We start from the raw sequence: 18,140 nt of genomic DNA on the forward strand, positions 1-18,140 counted from the left end.
TTGCAACCAAGTACCCAGAGCTGCAGTGCCTGAAGGTTTTAGGGGGCCGCAGTTCAAGTGACGTTTGTGGATGTTCCGTCAGCTTTCACAACTAAGCCGCAAGCGAATAGGGGTGTGAGCTTGGCCTGTTTGCCTGCGCGTCTTAGTGGCTGGACTCTCTCTAGGCTGTGCATAAGGAAATATGGCGAATGAGAACGTTGGATGGTGGCGTCTGGAGACCGGCTTCTTCGCCTCGTATGGAGTGAATCCGGCTTGCTGGGGCCTCATGAGCCCTCCAATCAAGGTTGTGCCCCCTAGGCGACGACGCTTGCCGTCTATAATCATGCCATGACCTGTCCCACAGTGGCTGACTCCAGGCTATCAGCTGAGACATGGCACTGCTAGTACGACACATAACAAAGAAAGGTGTCACAGACAAAGGGAGTGGATATCAGGCTATCAACGAATCTTGCCTACCAGTCTCGGGGTTGGTACTCCAAGTTGTTGTCCCAATCCTCGTGCCAATAATACCCTATATAGTCATATGAAAATCTAAATATGAACAGTCTTGATTTCGTCATGTCAACCGTCGTTCCTTGAGCCTGTCCCACTGAGTTCCCTCAACTGTCGGGAGATCAGTCCATCTCCAGCCTCCACAGAAGTCGGAGAAAAGCACCGTACAATCGAAGGACCGTTGGAACTGGGCCAAGATACAGGCGAGCTCCGCGAAGATGTCGACGGGAGAAATCCCGGAATTGGGGAGACAGTTTGCTCCAGTTCCGTCGCCGGCTCTTGCTTTTGCCGTGGAATGTTCGGCCGCGGAGAGAATTTCTCATCAGCGACACTGGGGCTTCGTGATCCGCTGTCGTTTGGTGGTTTGTATGGACTGAATCGTGGTTCAGGCAATTGAACTTCATTCCGTAGTTTCTCTTTGTCGTCCGGAACTCGGTTCGCGAAGACTACCCGAATATTGTCGTAGAGGTAAAAGCGACTTTTGGCCGTGCAACAGAATTTGAGGTGAATGAGATATCGAAGAATATCTTTGTCGTTAAGGGCGTCACGGATCGCTAGGCCGGCCTGTTTCTCTGAAAGCACATTTTCCAAGATAGGACCAGAAGAAAAACTTCGTTGCCGTACGAATGTTTTGGTCCCCGGAAGCATGCCCTCGAGATCATAAGGAACCAAGAACAATTTGACCGCGGTTTTATTAGGATTCTTGATGATAATCTGGAGCTGTCCCTTTTGTGGTATTCGATATGCCCCTCCAGGGGGCACCTTAGGCGATGTTGACACTTTTCCCTTCCTCTCTGGCGCTTCTCTAGCTAGGGCTCTGCCGATGGCCGTGTTTTCTGGGCTTGTGATCTCAGCGGCCAGTGCCTCGGGATCCAGACTAGCTGGAGAAGGACGGTGACGCCGACTTGGAGGCTCTGGAGGCTTCAAGTTATGTTCCAGGTCGATGGTACCAACATATGGGCTCGGGTTGTCGTCTGATATCGATCTTAACTCATTCGAAGATGGATAATTATAAAATACCGCGGGAAACGGAACCGTGACATGAGCTGGACACTTGAGACTGGCAGAGCAGTTACCCTTGCCCAAAACTCCAATTTGTGCTACAAAATCAAGGGGTTTTGAGGCGGGGGCAGACATCCTGCCTCTGAGAATGGATTCCTCAAAGGAACCGACCATTGAGGCCCGCTGTCGCGGAGAAACGTCCGACGCAAGTGAAGGTCGACGAGATCGTGCTGAAAAAGGCGTTTGTGGGCTGGCCGCAGCCTGATATGTAAACGAGCTCAACGAGCGACGAGGCCGATGCATTGGAGGGAACGAATCCCCTTCGTGTTGGGAATGTGGGTATGGCAACGGACGGCTGAAATTAGGCACATTGTTGTCAATCGGTGACATGTTCAAGGATTCAAAGGCGTTGGGGGGCATGGTTCTCCTCCTTGTAGATTTCCCTATCTCACTCGGTTGTGTATCTTTAGGTGAAAAGTCTAAAGAAGGGTTATTGGTTGCGTGAACGAGCGGACTGGTCGGAACTCTCATGACAAAGCTTGATGACAAGCCACTCCCCAGTGAAGGGGCTCGAGATCGTCTGAGTATCTCCGAAGGCGAGCCGAAGGGTGAGGTAAAGTGCGGGATTGTCGGGGCCTCTCGGTCCCATATAGGAGGGGAGTGCCCGTACTGAGGTTGGACACCCGGCCTTGTACTTATTGACGGTGTCGTGGGAAGCTGCGTAGCATTCTCATAGAAGTCGCCGGTATGTAAGGCAGATAATGAGCGATGTAGAACATCGGCGGCAGAGAGAGTGTGTGGTGACGGAGATTTGTCTCGAGGTGGTCGAACATCGGCAGTGGTGGCAGGTTGACCTTCTTCCGCGGATTGTTGAAGTCTAGATGAGGTGCCATTCTGCTCAGCATTCACCTCCGCACATAGGGCTTCCAATCCAGGCTTGGGTACCCATGTTGGTCTTTGTCCCCGTTTGATACACTGGATCAACTCTTCCCGATCACTCGTCCTGATAGGAGCCCCCTCATTATCTGAACACTGGTCTTTCTGCGAACCATTGCATTCCCCTGATTCTCCTCCACTCTCGGCCGAGGACTGTTCGGCATCGTGGTATGTATGTGCCGAATATCGAGCCATATCTGAAGTGGATCCAAGTTTCCGTCTCTTAACCGGTCTTGTGGAAAGACTTTCGAAGTCAAAGACAAAGGGCATGCTCCTGGAGGATACCCCGCCGGATCCTAGGGATATATTGAAGGATTGCAGGCTGTACACTGGAAAAGCGAGCCTTCAATAGAGAATATTTGGATGGGGAAGGACATCACGGACGGTTCGCCGGATGCCGGAAGAGCAGCGGAATGACTTGAATTATCTTTCCATGATTGGTGATAAGAAGTTAGGCGAGAGACAAAAGACTTGACGGATACGAGCTAGTCGTCCAAAGGAAGATAGGTAGCGGAGGCAAAGACAAAGGACACGAGGACAGAAAGAGGCTGAGGTCGACGACGTGAATAAATGACTCTCCTCTGTTCGGCCCGCTACCCATGTGATGCCCGCTTGTATCCCCGCAAACTTTCCGCGCCGCGGTTGAAGCTTAAAAAATTCCCATCTAGCATATCCAGCCAACTACGCCCAGCCTTGTTGATCTGTCAAAGAATTGGAACCGCAAGATCTTCCTTGATTCTTAATCTTCGAGAACACTCTTCTCAGGCATGTCAAAATGACTGTGAAAAAGGTGAACCACGATACAGTCAGTGGAGCAAAGGGGCCAGACAAAAAGAGACGCAAGGGATTCTCAGTCGGTCCAGCCAACCTCCCAGATGGCACCTACAGGCGGAAAAGTGAGAATCCCTCCGTTGTGGCAGGAGTTGTTCTACATGCTAAACTTCAACAGCACAAAAAATAAAGCATGACCTCATCCAAAAGGCCAAGGTGAAGAAGGCTTATGCAAAAGTCAAAGCGCAGGAAGAGTCAGCACAGAACACCTCCACAAAATCTTCCGGCGACACGCTTGTGGATGCTGCCCCTGCAAGTCTGGAACTGCATCCGGACAGACAGGCAATGCTCGATGCGGCCGGGACACAATGCTCAACGAGAAAGGACTCCCAGCACGAACATAACGGAGACTTCGATCGCAGTTCTCGGCCATCCAAACCAAAACAGTCTCGATATAAAAAAGAGATGGAGCTTGCTGCCGAACATAGAGCGAAGCTTGAGGCTAAAAGAAAGGCACGAGAGAGTCGGGAAAAGGATAGAAGAGCCATGGCAAAGGCCAAACGACCTGGAAAAGATGGAAAGGCCAAGCTAGGCAGGCAAGGAACCATCCTCCTGAACCGCATACGAAGAATGACCGAGGAGGGTAAAATATGAGGTTCCTGGACACGGAGAATACAAATGGAATGTTCTCGCCTCCTGCCCAATTGCTCCGCAAGGCCGGAAGAGGCACGTTGAGAATAGGGATGCTGAAATCTGTTCAGACCACAATGCGGGCTATCTATGGTAGGGGCCGTCGAAAAGTCTGACTGACCGGTTTCTCTGCTTCTTCTGTTGGCTCATGACAGATTCACGACAACTATGGAAATTTCGGGAGCCAATATCAGCTGGCTCCTAGATGCTAGGGCCGCAACTGTGCGAATTGTCGAAAGAAGAGCAAAGCTCTCAGGAAATAACGTGTAAAACTTAAAAGCGCGCTCAACTGCGAGGCACGGTTTACAAGACAAACCTATGTGACGACCGCAATTCCACCGATGTTGTGGCCCCTTTACATGTCCCGACCATGAGTTCTGCCAGTCACGTTTTGCCAGGAGAATCACCCAGGGAGACTCATAGACCGTCAAAGCGACCTTTTTTATTTTGGCTGTTCTCGCTACAAAGATGTCATTGACAAAGGCTTTCAAGCCGGAAGCTGAATTGCTTCAACCATCTCCTAGAGATAAGTTGACAAAACCAAAAAGAAATGAAATGAACCTCTAACCAGAAGCACGACAACGTCATACAAAGCCCTTCTACAACCGCTTCCTTCAATGCAAGGATTTCTCAGAATATTGCTCGTCACCACACTTTACATCAACTTGAGATCAATGCTTACCTTCCTTACCGTGTTCTAATTCCATTCCATTCCATTCCGGCGACGATCCAAACGCCACCCAGGCTTTACCTGGCTTGGCCGCACTCATCAAACAACACGATGAAAGCTCCCGCGGGATCTTTCTCGCACAAGGAGATACAAGTGGTGCCTGAACAGAAAGAAATGTCACGCTTCATGCCGGCGAACGTTGGAACACATTCAGTCACAGTGGCGAAGGGACAATTGCTGGCTCTCGCAGAATGAGACGCTGATTCAGTACCTCCAATATCATCGTGGCCATCTGGCTCCGGACGTCCACATTTCGCTGCGGGAACCGACAACCTTCCTCCTTGAATTCATGTTGTGTTTGACGCGTTCCAGGGTCCCGGTAGTTCGTGGTGAGACAACAAAGACAACAACCGCGCTACATCTAAAGCTCGTCTGCCGACCGGGCTGCTCATCTGACAGATCGAATTGGCAGATAAGAATTACATTGGCCTCAGGCTGACTTGTAATGGTTTACAATCTTGGCCCTCGTCGGGTTGTGCTCAGGGCCATGCAACTTCGCAAAAATAAGCAGACTGTGAGCGCTGAAGACGTATCCACCAATATCTCTCTCAAATACTCAATGCTCCTTCAAGATCGAGTCCACATTCATCGTCTCCCGGACGCGTGCCAAGGTCGTGCAAGCCGGCTCTTTGACAAACTTGAGAATCTTCCACGTTTAGCAGAGCTTACTGTATTGACAGCTGGAAGAGGGGTGTATGATCAGTCTTTTCCGTTGTGTCGTCTAGGAATCATTCAACACGCATTAAGGGGGCGTTTCATTCCTGGAAGTCCTCCATCAGAGCCCTCAGTTGTGCGGTCTGCTCATCCGCCCATGTCAAAATATAACCCGCTTGCGACACGGTTGAGGTGATGGCCCCTTGACCCGTGGCTGTGCGATAGCTGCTAATGAACCTATTCCACATAATCTCGGATTCGACATCGCGAAATTGGACCGACTTCGTGGTGCTTGGGCCCTCTTTTGGGGAGTACCGGAACCACATCATCACATTATGCAGGTCGTATGCGATGGACCAAACGGCCTTCATGCTGTTGTGGACTGGAAGATGTAATCGTATTATCAGCTCGATTGAGGAGGGTCTGGGGCCAGGATACTTATCGCGTCTAGAACGTACCTTTTGCGCATTGCTTAAGTTTTTCCTCGATCACGGTTGATTCCCTGTGAGATAGCACTGCCTTAGAGGCCGTGACGACGCACACACCACCGGCAAAGACTATGACAGGCCAACAAGCCGCAGCGGCTGTCAGCGTAGCTCCCGCACCAACCGTTGACACAACACCGCCAGTCTCTGCCATAATAACGGGAACCGTGTTAGCAGCGGAGAACTTGATCGCTGTGTAAATTGACCAGGCGGCGGCAGCGGAGGCAGCAGCGTTAGCTCCAGAGTTCAAAAGAGCCTCCCGCCGAGCGCTCACCAGCACATCGAAAAGATCTTTTCTCAAGATGTGAACCCTCATGGCGGCTTCGGTAACATCATAGAGTTTTGCACAGGTGGCATAAGGTATTTGGCGGCCTTGAAAAAGCTGGATTGCATAGGCAGGTTGATCCGACGACGGTATCGCGACTGTCTCGGCTCAGATAAACTCTAGCGAATGGATCAGGTAGCAAACGAACCTCCAGCCGTTGCCATTTCGTCCAAGAGTGCATCGAATTTGACTTTGAAACGGCCAATAGCAACTTTCCATTCGAGTTCTTGCACTGTAAGATCCACTCTGGAATGGTTTCTGTCCTAGTATGGGGATCAGAATATCAAAGAGTTCACCGGAGACGATTGGTGGTAACGAACTCACCACGAACAATTGGAAGTACTCAATGACATGAGAAAACGCATTGTTGCAAAAATGATTCACATTCTCTGGATTGGTGAAATTGATGCCGGAATTCAGGAAGGCAAAACAACTACCCACACCAGCCAGAACGGCAAACCCGAGGATCAAAATACTGATCCACAAGTCAGCGATGATTGAAAAAAGGCCGCCAGGGATGCAACAAATCAATCTCAAATGTGGAACTCACGTAGGTGAAATATAGGACCGAGCTTCGTTCTGTGCTTCATGGAGGAAAGATGAAAGGTGCTCTGCTCCACGGCCGACCGTCTTCTGGAAATAAAGTGACGTCCAATGCGCCTTGAAAATTGGACAGAGGGGCACAATCCCCCCAATCCACCAGCGTGTAAGGCTTTCGAGATAACTTCTGTTTTCATCGTCAAGCATCCCTTCGCAGAACAGATGTAACGCCACTTCGAGAGTGATATTCTCGGGTTGATCTTCTGACAATCTCAAACGTACCTAAGATATGAAAGGTGCGCGGTCAGCAGAGAGGAGTCTCCAATCTCCTGCCATAGAGCTCAAGACATACGCGAACGATCTGCATTCCCTCGGTTTGATCATGCAGGCAGCTGTCTAGGGACAGCCTGGTCTTCGAAATTTTTCTGACCACGAAGGTAAGGGTCCCTGCGTAGTCCTCATCCTGCTTAGGTTCACAGACATAGAAGTGATAGCAGCTGTTCGATGGTTTTTTGGTCTTTAGGAGAGCCATTGGAGGATATGGTCGTCAAAATGATCGACGAAATGAAGAGGTATACTAGACTAGACTATGAGTTGGGAGTTTTGCTTCGTAGCCAATGGATGCATTACGAAGAAGCAAACGGCGCCAGAGCAGCAGGTAAGGCAGGACTTGAGACAGGATCGTGGATAAGGCATCGAACATCATAGGGCAGTCCACGCCTCCGATGGTCCAGCCCCCAACGATCTTCTTAAAGCCAGGTCTTGGTTGCGACGCCTGCCTTTAAGCCTCTTTGGGCAAGGACAAATTTATCTCGATATGAAGCCCGGGGCCCTATGCCAACCGTTGCAGAACTGATCACCTCACGAACTCCCCGCCATCCGGAAACAAGGGCTCTTCGTACGTATATATGGTGATTTCCTTTGTATATCGCCACAATCTAAAAGATCTGGCACCCACTGCGGCGGGATGGAGAGTGCCGGGTCCAGAGCTGACCAGGGTTTAAAGGCGCAACCTTCCGTTGAGGTCTTCGCTCCTCCTCGCCGTGGACCAGGTGAAGGTCGAATTTTGACTTTGCGCAGCTTGCAACGTTATCAGGAGGAGTGTGATTCAACCAAGCAGATCGTAGAAGGGCAGAGTATTCCATCACCAGTTGTTGAACATACACGAGTGTGTGACTGATGGTCTGAACAGATCAAGACGAAGTAAATCTGCGTTTGGCCCGATTCCAGATCAAGCAGGGAAGGCTCTCAGAAGATCTTCGAGGACTCCTGCATTTTTCGGAGATACTTCAACAAGAGCTCCATTCCAAGCGGCCTGTAAAATGGATCGCAAATGGCGCAATGTATTTCCCCCTCCTTCTTTTCACTACGTCTGCGTATTGAGGCATGGCTACTTACTGCAGAGGCTAATGTTTGAGCAGCGCTCTAGGAGCTCAGGTGATCTTGTCGGCCTTTGTACGTCTATTTCAATCCACACTACTCCGGGCTCGGAGATCTTGGGCTGGCGGATATCATCGAGATGCCTCTATCAACTCACCCTATATGAGGATGTTGGACTTTTTGCAGTGGTTCGCATATCCTATTGCCGTCTTTCGGATATCAAAACATGAACGTCGAATTGCAGCAACATCATCTGTACACGACGATCTATCTGAGATGCTGCGGAGCGTTGAGCACGGAGAGCGAATTGATGAAAGAAATGCACATTGCTTGTCTGATGAGGAATGGGATGAAGTACCTTGGGAATTGGTAAATCCATCATGATCCTGGCATTTCCAATCAATCGATTCTCTGCATTTCTCTCATCCATGTATTCAGCTTTGTTTTCCTCCCTGTCACTGTTCTGAGTCGGTGATAAGTCAACCTGAGCGGGATTCCTGAAGTGGGTCTATAACATACTACATTGGGAAGGATTGCCAAGGGGACAACCTAATCTCTGTATATCCTAATGAGCCTATTGTAGCTCTTCGAGCTACGTACTTGTGTACCAGTCTACCTGAACGGGCGTGTCTGTAGCAAGCTAGGCCTAGGCAGCAACTCGGCTGAGTCAGGATTGTAGGGTCACAGCTCAGGGTAAAAAACGGCGGGTGCTTGGGTCTGGAAACGGGAACGGGATTTGGAGAGGTCAAGTTTTTGGTGGTAGTGTATGTTAGCCATGCTTCGCCACCAAAGTTCCTTTTCAACCTTCCAAGCGATTGGCTGTGAACAAAAGTGCCCAGCACTAATGCAGATGTCAAGGATCCAAGGCGTTCAGGCAAACTCGCTAGAATTTGTTCTCAAAGATTCCGAGATGCCACACCCAATGGCAGGCATCTTCCTCCTTCGCTCAGCCTGCTCAGCCCGACTCTCACCACCGTCCTGACTGTTTCACGATTGTATATCATAAGCTTCAAGGCCCCATGGTTTTGCCACGGGACCTCTATCCTCCCTGCTTCGCTCTCGAGACCTCCGAGAAATGATAGCCAAGACCAAATGTCATACCACCGCCGAAAGCACTGAAGAAGACCAGTCACCTTCTGATGGAATGCACTGACGAACCGGTGTTGACATCCAACGGACCTCAGCACAACATGCTCAATTACGGGACGTGCTCTAGTACAAGTGACACTGATGACCAGCCACTACAGCCCCATCAGCAAGCTGACAAACCTTGGAGGATTGTCGGCCCTACCCCAGAGCAATGGACCAACATCAAGGACATATTCACACAGCTATATCTCGTAGAGAACCGCAAGCTGAAAGATGTGAGGCAAATCCTGTCCCAAATGCATGGATTCAACGCCAGCGAGAAAATGTACAAGAGGCGAATTACCGAGTGGAAAATCCGCAAGAACTATAAGGCCAAGGACAAAGAAATCCTCGCGAAACGTGTAAAGGCTTATGTGGATGCCGGATATGATGTTCAATCAATGTCATTCCATGGCAGACCCGTCAAATTGGATCGTGTCAAGCGCCATTACCGGACCGACAAGAGATTCAACCAATTGTGGGAGCGTCTATCTCAGAGCCCAGAGGACATCTTGATCGGAGACGTTGCCATCAAACAAGATTCGCCTTCCGCTGCGACAACCAGATTAACACCTGTTCCAAATTTTAGCTCGACCCTCGGTCAATGGAGCTCATCTGTGGAAGCCGGCACCGTGCCTGAGATGGGCAATCTCACTACTAATGTCAGACCACCCGCCGAGATGTATAACATCGAGGCCACTCTATTCCACACTTACGAGGCTGTTAGATGGCAATTCACCGCTTTCACACCCCTTAAGTTGAGGGATCTCCCAGTCCGTTTCCCGGATTCGATCCCAAGCGAGGTTCTTGCAGGTCGAGTTGATCAGGTGTCGGCTTTCTGGCTGGCATTGGATCATGGATTCAAATACCTCAAGACAGGAAGATCCAAAGACGCATGGAGAAGTTTCGACGAAAGCTGCAAAATGGTCCAACCCTTGATTGTCTCGGCACCTCTTCAACTGCTCTCATGTCTTCTTCTGCATTTTGCCACTGCATGGCAAGGCTTAAATGAGTTAGAACAACATTTGCTGAAATTCACCGCTTCAATGACCAGCAACGTCCTCGGGCCCAGCCATCCGCTTGCTCAGGCATTGAAAATGATCGCCGCAGGAGATGTGCGGGACCAGGCAGTCGAACCTATGATGAACCTCGTGCTGGAAGGGTACTACGCCCGTCGCAAGCCTAACAATTCATCCTTGTTCGCCCTGCGCGTCGACCAAATCGACATGCTACGCAAACGCCAAAAATTCGACCAAGCTCGTGCACTCTGTGCACAACTGATCCAAGACAGTCAATCTATGCGAAGAAAGCGGTACAGAACGGCTTTGGCAGCCCTAGGCCGGCTTTACGAGGATCAAAATGAAGAATTTGCAGTTGAGGGCATTGCACACCGGATCTTAGACGACGAAGCATCAGACAGGGGATCATCCAACTCAGGCGGAACGACGACTTGGGCGTGTGATCAGCTGGCGTCGTTGTGTATGAATCGCGGCGATTATCTGCTGGCTGAGTCATATCTGCGGCGTGCAACTTGTATCTCATACCAACGATATGCGCATCGAGGACCCTCGTTGCAATCATTGGTGAAGAAATTGGAGTCATGCATGCATCAGCAAGGCAAGAATGTCGACATATATAAAGTTTGTGAGGAAATGGGGATTCAGACAACATCCATCAGACACTGAGCGATAGTCAAGTTTGGACCTGACCGGGGAGCGATTTCTCTTCAGTTGACTTATATGTGCCATTCGCTTTGTCTGAGAACCCCTGTTTATGGAACCCCGAATTGGCCCTAGAATTCATATTCGACTTCGGGTGGTTCAGATGTGTGTTGCATCAGTGTCCACGGGCCAAAACAATGCATAAATTAGGGAGAATAAGTTCTCTCACGTCCAACTTGCGATTTATTCATGTAGTCCTCTCGTCCTTTCTCTCTACCATGGCATACCTTGACTTCCCAGCCGAGTACTCCCTCGTGTCCCTCGAAGAACTTGATGTAGTTGACACAATTGAGCGATTAGTTAGCAAATCAAATTTCCATCGCTAGCGCTCCACCATTCAGCCTCATCTCTTTAAAAGTCCTTACTCAGCTAACCTGATCCTAGGCAACTGGACAGAGCCTAAACCTTTCAATGTGTCCACCCACGCAGGCGAGGCCTACCAGGAGATCACGGAGAATGGCACATTGCAGACACAACAACATGTCGCTTCATCCGAGCCACACTAGCTACGAATGTCATCCCGTTCGTCCGTCAACATAAGACCGCCAGAACGCTCTTCTTCAGCATCGACTGGCTTTACGGAGACAAGGCTGGGATCGATTCACAAGGTAGCCCTCTTCTGGTCAACATGACCAGTCGTACCTCGCAGAAAAATCGTGCCAGTCCGCTCGCCGCCCTTGCAGTTGATTGAGTCAATGAACTTTTGAGCCGTAGACCAATCGATTTGTATGCGTCCTCGCCATCAGCAGGCTCAACATCTTAGTTCCTACTCGAGCCCTTCATCATTACTCGCCAACCAAGCTTTCATCGGCCACACGAAGTCCAAATCCAAAATGGAAAACCAACAAGTCTACAGTTCTAGTCCGATATATTCAGGAGACTATGGCTCCACAGCCTCCACCAACTATAGTCCGCGTGTTCAAACGAAGTCGCCTCTCACCAAGCCCAAGTCTCGAAACTATCCACAAAGAAACCCGCCCCCGGCCGACGAGTTAGCTTCTGCAACCACATCTCATGCACATTGTCTCATCTCATACATTCATATCACACTTTCAAACGTCTTCGACACCGTACCACGCGCTATAAGAACCTTTGTGTCTCAATCCTCATACCTCAAGCTTACCCCAAGCGTATCTTACCACTTCTCACCTACCAATCCAGCCGTCCATCCTCCTGGCCCCCATCTCGTTCTTTGCCCACAAACAAGCCCAAAAGCCCACCTCCAACACGATTCCGTACCGTCTTCCACTCACCATCATGGTCTTCTCCATCCCGCTCTTGCATGTAATGACTTAGATCTGGCGAGAGCATGTCCTGCGACACCATGACGGGGCCTGTATATCGGGCGCCGAAGTATGAGACGCCATCCTCACCATCACTATCAACAGCATTTCCACCTGCATCATACTCGTTTTCCTCTTTGCCTGATGCTGTTGCTCTTCTCGGTCTTGTGGCCCGGCGAATCTCCTCCTTATCCATATCCTTCGCACTCTGCGCCTGGCCTTGTTCGCAGCCGTTCTGCTTGTCTACCTCACTAGCCTTCTGCTTCGGCTTCGGGCGCCTATCGACTCTCACACCCTGCCGGAGCCCCCTACTCACATCATCGTCAAAATAATTAAACGGCATGAACACCATCGAACTCGCACTTGTATGCATCAACGTATTCGGCACGTCCTGGCTACTCGGCACATGGTGGCCACCAAGATTAAAGTACAACACCAAATCTTCATCCTCGATAGACTCGTCATCAAGCATACGCCCAAAGTCCACTAGCGGATCTAACGGTTCGAGGTAATTTAGGTGATGCGCGCTAGCGGGTTCGGAGTCCGGATGATTCTTCAATACCCAGAGATCAGAGGCTGACCAGGCAGCCGATCGGCCGAGAGCCGTCGAGTCGAGAATCGTCAGGTGCACGGGATTTCCCATGCCGGTGCCGGGGAGGACACGGTAGGCGCGAGTCTCACCCCATTTATTGGTCGCGTTCGGTGCGGTGACCAGGTACATTTCGCCGGAATTGCGGGGCCAATTGAGGCCTGTCTCGCGAGTAACGGGCGAGTGGACCATGTGCATTGTGTTGCGGGGACCGAGGACTTCGGGGGGGTCCCAAAAGTAGGATTGTGTAACTGGTTCGATGGATGTGCGGACCAGTGTGTTTTGCGTGCCGCAGATATCAAGGTCCGCGCGGAACGAGACGACGTGGTCGTGCATCGAAGTGTGGAGGCCAGGGCGGATGCGATAGCCGTATTCGTTGGTCGAAGAGTCGCGGCGTAGCGGAGAAGAGCGTGGTTCGGCGTGGAAGGCTCCGAAGATGAAGCCCGAAGCTCGTAGTTTTACTTCGACAGTCCCGTCGAGGTAGAAAATGTAGTCGATCTGGAAATCATGAAGTCGTATTAGGCGAGGAACGCGGATGGAGGAAAGAGAAAAGGGGGGATGCAGCCTTGTGTGAAATACTCACGGTATAGTCATAATTGCCGACCGTGCTTACACTGCGGACGACAAGGTACGTGTTCCTGCTCACGGTGGCGCTGAATGCGGATGTGTGTCTCTGTAATGGAGCGTCCGAGGTATATTCAAAGACGCAAATGGCCTTTTTGTTCGTGTACATCTTGCCACCTTTGTGATATGAGACATCAATATACTCGGCATGGCCGGGACAATCGAGGCCCGGAACAAGGCTGAACATCATACTGCCCATTCCGAAGAACGTATCGAGAAACTCTAGGCCAGATTGCAACGGCTCAGTGCCCGCGTAGTGGGCAAGAGCTTCCTGAAGGCCTAGTTGATAGATGATGCGGGAGTTGTTGTAGCGAATGTCGAAGAGCGAGAGGGCCGTGGCTTGTGCGGTGGACAAGTAGAATGAGAACCCCATCCAGAAAATGTAGTTTTGAGAACGATCGAGATGGTAGCGGGGTCCGTAAGGTTGGATGGAGAGAGGTGGAAGCATATCTCGTTCGGGGATGGAGATGGTGAAATCCTCGGTGTCGGTCCAGGAGCCGTCGAGGTTGAGGTTCAGTCGTTCAAAGTCCGGAGATGCCATGGCTTCACGTAGGGCGGTGTCGTTCTCGTATAAAATGTCATTGTAGAACCATTCGCCTGTCTTCCAAGTCTCGGGGTTCGCAGTGGGAATGTCCAGCTTGACGTATAATCCCTGTGGGAGCAAGCTGCGGCTGTCAGAGTAGACACCGGAGCCGAAGAATTCCAGCCAGTGGACCGTTCGACCGGACTCAATGAGAGCAGGTCGAGAACCCATCACCAGGGCGTTTGGGTCGGATGGATCATTGCGGTTTGTTTTGGCCCCGAGCAGATCTTGCGTGATATCAGATGCGTTCTCGCCAATGCTCAGGGCCCAGTCGAGGAGAGCGAAGACATCTGAGACGGGGCTCTGGACGTGGTTGCGCCCAGAGTTGTAACAGTATGTCAGGGGTAGGATCTGGGTGTGGTTGGACGGTGGCAACGGACCAACCATGTAGTCGACGATGGAGGCATCATTCTCATGGACCTCCAGATTGGAAACTCGAGCCCATCGGTCGGGGACAGGGCCGTTGTTGTCGAGATAGTCCAAGACGTCGGACTTATTGGGACGTAGGAGTTCGATAAGATAGAGCTCGTTTCCTTGTCGAGTAGCGGAGGGCCGTTTGATCGATTCATGGAAATAGGTGTGTACCTGGGAAGCTTCACTCTCATCGAGTTCAGCCCAAGGATTCAATGCTGGAGCCCGGAAGTGCCTGTGACGAAACTGGGATAACGAGGGAGACTCCTGCTGGTGCCGGATTGGCGGGAGAGTGGACGAGGAGGAGAGCAGATAAGCAAGGCTGCAGAAGAGGAGGACGGCCGAGATACTGATCCATAACGGCTTCCACGACGCCATGGCGTGGAGGCTTGGGGATCACTTTGCACTCCAAGCCGGTGGAAAAAGAAAATGAAGAACTTCTTGTCCCATATCTGGTAGAGATGGGACTCTAGGCACCTATTTTCAATTTACGGGGAGTTCATGAATTTCGATTGGGCACAAGACGGAGATGCCCTGTTCATGTACAAGATGCAGGTTGGATTCGCCATCTGGGGAATAGCCCGCGGGTTAGAGTGAACCTTGTATACGAAGCACGTTAACAGAGTAATCAATCCCATTCCGCCTCTTCAACAGTTATTTATGTTGCGGCAATTCCATCAGGGGCTCGATAATCCGTCGCAGCCTCCCCATTAGACATCCCCTCCCCATCCGCCTTTTTCACCATCTTCTCATCGTCCACGACCAGCTTCTCTCCCTTATCCAGAGGGTCATGTGTGAATTTGGTCTCGTTAAGATACCAAGTCAACCCCTCCACGTCACCTGTTCTCTCGGCTGTCGCCCATCCATCACCAAACCATCCAAACTCATTACCATCAAATGGAGTCATCTCAAAGTCGTCAAATCGGACCTTCTCCAGAGCTCTGACGGCGTGAATACTGCTTCCTGGCCAGAGAGCCGTCACTCGACCTCTCTTTCGCTCCTCTGGAGTCGTACCTGGCGGTGATGTCTTGTACCAACTTCCACATTCGGCCGAGAAGACCGTCCTCTTGAAATAAGCATCGCAGTAATTGGTGAAATTCTCGACTTGTTTTCTCTTTGGCTCGATCGTCTTCACATTTCCCTGAGCCAGTCTCTGCAGGATTTGCCCGACGTAGAGCGAGATGGCTTCAATGATGATCAATAAATTGCCATTACCTACCCCGGAATTGGGGCCCATAGACTGAAAGAAATTGGGGAAATGATCGGTGCTGACTGTCAGGTAGGTTTCTGGCCGGATTTTGTATCGATCTTGAAGGTTGAGTCCTCCACGTCCGTAGATGGGGAAACGACCTTGGAATGAAGCGTCGAAGCCTGTGGCGCACACCATGGCATCCACCGGTCGGTGTTTACCATCAGTCGTGGTGATCCCTGTCTCATCGACATGAGATATCTTCGTCGGAATCACGTTAACATTGTCGGCAACCAGAGCCTCCAGATAGCCTGGTCCCGGAGTGAGTCGTTTGCAAAGTGGTGGAAATTCTGGAATGAGGTGATCAGCAATCTCATGTTTCTTCTGCAATCGTTGGTTCATGTCCTGCTTGAATGCTGCCCAAGCCCCTTCATGTTCTTTTGTTCCTCGATGGGTCAGGGCGAAGCATCCTTGCATTCCGACCTCAAGCGCCTTTCGGTATTTGAGATAGGATTCTGGGTCATTCTTCCATGCCTCCATCTCCTCGTTCGTATAGTCAAAATTCCCATCTTCTCCATTATTTCGTTCTCGCACAAGTTCGTTGCCGAAAGTGGCTGCGATCCATGTCCGTCCTCGTACGTAGTGATCCATGGATTTGACTTTGGGTTGTATTGAAGGGACAATCTGAATACCGCTGCTGCCAGCCCCGATCACAGCCACATTCTTACCCTAAAGTCGATCAGTACGTTGCATAGGCTGGCGAATGGCGCCATACCGTCACGTCATAATTTGAGTCCCAATCTGCGCTGTGTAGTAGTTTTCCTTTGAAATCATGTAATCCTTTGATATCTGGCCATTTCCACTCGTTGAGCACTCCAATTCCAGTCATAAAAACGTCACCAATATCCTCCACAATTTCATCGGAGTCTAGTTTTCGAAATTTGACATGCCATTTGGACGTTTCCTGGTTCCACCGTGCCTCGATACATCGGTGATTGAACTTCATGTATTTCTTGACGTCGTACTTGTCCGCCACTTTTCTCCAGTATTCCAGGATTTCAGGGGCTCCAGCATAGAATTTGCTCCATTTGACTTCAGATTCGAAACTCAGCTGATATGAATGGGCTGGAATATCTATTGTCATGTCAGTAATGCGGATGCGGGTGAATGGATCTGCTATGCCGTACCACACGCACAACCAGGATACCTGTGAAAATTAGTAAGCTGTTGAATTCCCGGGGCCCAGAGTCAAACAGACCTGTTCTCAAACCATGTCCCACCCACGTCCGGGTTCTTCTCATAGATGGCAAGCTCCACTGTTGGTACAAATTGAGGAAAGCGAATCGCGGCACAAATCCCAGAAGCCCCCGCGCCAACATAAATCACTCTGAGAGGTCTCGGTTCGTCGATAGCTCTTTCTGATATCAACGGATGAGCATATTGGTCGTCTGGCACCTTGTAACCAATGGAACCCATAGCGGTAAAAGGCAGGAAAATCGACAGGTGGCAAACAGTCAAGAGCAAAGTGAGTCAGTGGGGACCAGAATCACACCGTTTCTGTGTTGAAGTTGGGTTCGACAGAAGGTATCGAGTATATCGCCCAGCCTGGTCCAGAGACAGTCGAGAACAGATGGAGAAGCGAAAAGGGCCGAAGAGAAAGGGAAAAGAGGCGAGTTCATGGTCATTTAGTATCATACCAGTCTTCTCTAATCCATTATGAGCGCGTGGGGCCAGCATATCAAGTTCCCAGAGGCAAATGTACTAAAAAATCTGCCGAAGCATCGAGTTCACCAGAGTTTGGTTCTGGTGTGATGTTCTAGGCATCAATCGAACCCCGAAAGGGGAAGGAGAAAGCCTAACCCCTCACCTCGTGAGAATGGAGGTGGGTGGGGGGGGGCTCCGAGCCCTGGAACTCTGGGGATTTTCCATGTGTTAATGGTCTTTATCCGGTTCACGACTTGGTGAATAAGCGAGAGAGGTGGGGCGAAGTTGGTGTCTGTTCTCTCGGTGGGAATTTTCCTCCCAACATTCAAGAATGAAGCCTCGGCAGTTTGGATTGATGATAGGTGGGCTGGCATCGTTTTCCTGATGTTTATGATAGTGCTCGGATTTCACAACCATCCATATCCAGGGAGGGTGAAGGAGGCTTCCAATTCAATGAGATGAAGAGGCATATGCTGGATGAGTACCTTGATATATCAGAAGCGACTGATATCTTGGAATAGCCTGCCGTCAAGTCCAGTGCCATCATGAGTGGCCAGACCCAGAATCAAGCTCAGACTTTGTTCCATGTCGCGTTGGTTGGGGGCTTCCGGGTTCTTTTCGACCTTCTCTTCTGCCCTTGTCGTGCAATCGAAGCAACTTGCTTAGTCTGGGCAAGGTGTCCAACTCTCTGAAATTGACAGAGCGGGAGTCTTCCGGAGTCTCTCGCAGTGTCGGTCTTCTCACCCTGTTGATCTCTGTATCCATGTCAACAAAGGTTGAATGATCATTGCTTGAAAGGTCAGCTTATATATCAGTGGAGCTAATGGAACAATCCTGGATGAGAAGTGATTTGGACGGCTCATCAATGTCGGACTCAGCCTAGCCAGCGCCTCCTGGTCTTCG

General features: G+C 50.5%; 6 protein-coding genes across 6 annotated transcripts; 2 read left to right on the top strand and 4 right to left on the bottom strand.

The window, feature by feature from the left end:
* Positions 1–561: 561 nt before the first annotated feature.
* Positions 562–2,625, bottom strand: Z518_03660 (uncharacterized protein; the record flags this gene model as incomplete). Its single annotated transcript, XM_013417370.1, has 1 exon — positions 562–2,625. The coding sequence occupies one exon, from the start codon at positions 2,623–2,625 to the stop codon at positions 562–564; it is 2,064 nt and encodes a 687-aa protein (XP_013272824.1).
* Positions 2,626–3,205: 580 nt separating this feature from the next.
* Z518_03661 (uncharacterized protein) lies at positions 3,206–3,855 on the top strand (the record flags this gene model as incomplete). The annotated part of the gene is made up of 2 exons (XM_013417371.1): positions 3,206–3,326; positions 3,380–3,855. 2 exons carry the CDS (start codon positions 3,206–3,208, stop codon positions 3,853–3,855), a joined length of 597 nt encoding a protein of 198 aa, XP_013272825.1.
* A 1,521-nt stretch (positions 3,856–5,376) lies between these two features.
* Positions 5,377–7,157, bottom strand: Z518_03662 (uncharacterized protein; the record flags this gene model as incomplete). The annotated part of the gene is made up of 6 exons (XM_013417372.1): positions 5,377–5,657; positions 5,734–6,183; positions 6,234–6,348; positions 6,410–6,560; positions 6,636–6,907; positions 6,978–7,157. The coding sequence occupies 6 exons, from the start codon at positions 7,155–7,157 to the stop codon at positions 5,377–5,379; spliced, it is 1,449 nt and encodes a 482-aa protein (XP_013272826.1).
* A 2,038-nt stretch (positions 7,158–9,195) lies between these two features.
* On the top strand, positions 9,196–10,818 carry Z518_03663 (uncharacterized protein; the record flags this gene model as incomplete). Its single annotated transcript, XM_013417373.1, has 1 exon — positions 9,196–10,818. The coding sequence occupies one exon, from the start codon at positions 9,196–9,198 to the stop codon at positions 10,816–10,818; it is 1,623 nt and encodes a 540-aa protein (XP_013272827.1).
* A 1,185-nt stretch (positions 10,819–12,003) lies between these two features.
* On the bottom strand, positions 12,004–14,722 carry Z518_03664 (uncharacterized protein; the record flags this gene model as incomplete). The annotated part of the gene is made up of 2 exons (XM_013417374.1): positions 12,004–13,224; positions 13,310–14,722. 2 exons carry the CDS (start codon positions 14,720–14,722, stop codon positions 12,004–12,006), a joined length of 2,634 nt encoding a protein of 877 aa, XP_013272828.1.
* Positions 14,723–15,002: 280 nt separating this feature from the next.
* Positions 15,003–17,009, bottom strand: Z518_03665 (uncharacterized protein; the record flags this gene model as incomplete). The annotated part of the gene is made up of 4 exons (XM_013417375.1): positions 15,003–16,262; positions 16,309–16,667; positions 16,721–16,740; positions 16,792–17,009. The coding sequence occupies 4 exons, from the start codon at positions 17,007–17,009 to the stop codon at positions 15,003–15,005; spliced, it is 1,857 nt and encodes a 618-aa protein (XP_013272829.1).
* Between the last annotated feature and the right edge of the window lie 1,131 nt (positions 17,010–18,140).

Source organism: Rhinocladiella mackenziei, assembly GCF_000835555.1.
Source record: "Rhinocladiella mackenziei CBS 650.93 unplaced genomic scaffold supercont1.3, whole genome shotgun sequence".
Taxonomy (NCBI): domain Eukaryota; kingdom Fungi; phylum Ascomycota; class Eurotiomycetes; order Chaetothyriales; family Herpotrichiellaceae; genus Rhinocladiella; species Rhinocladiella mackenziei.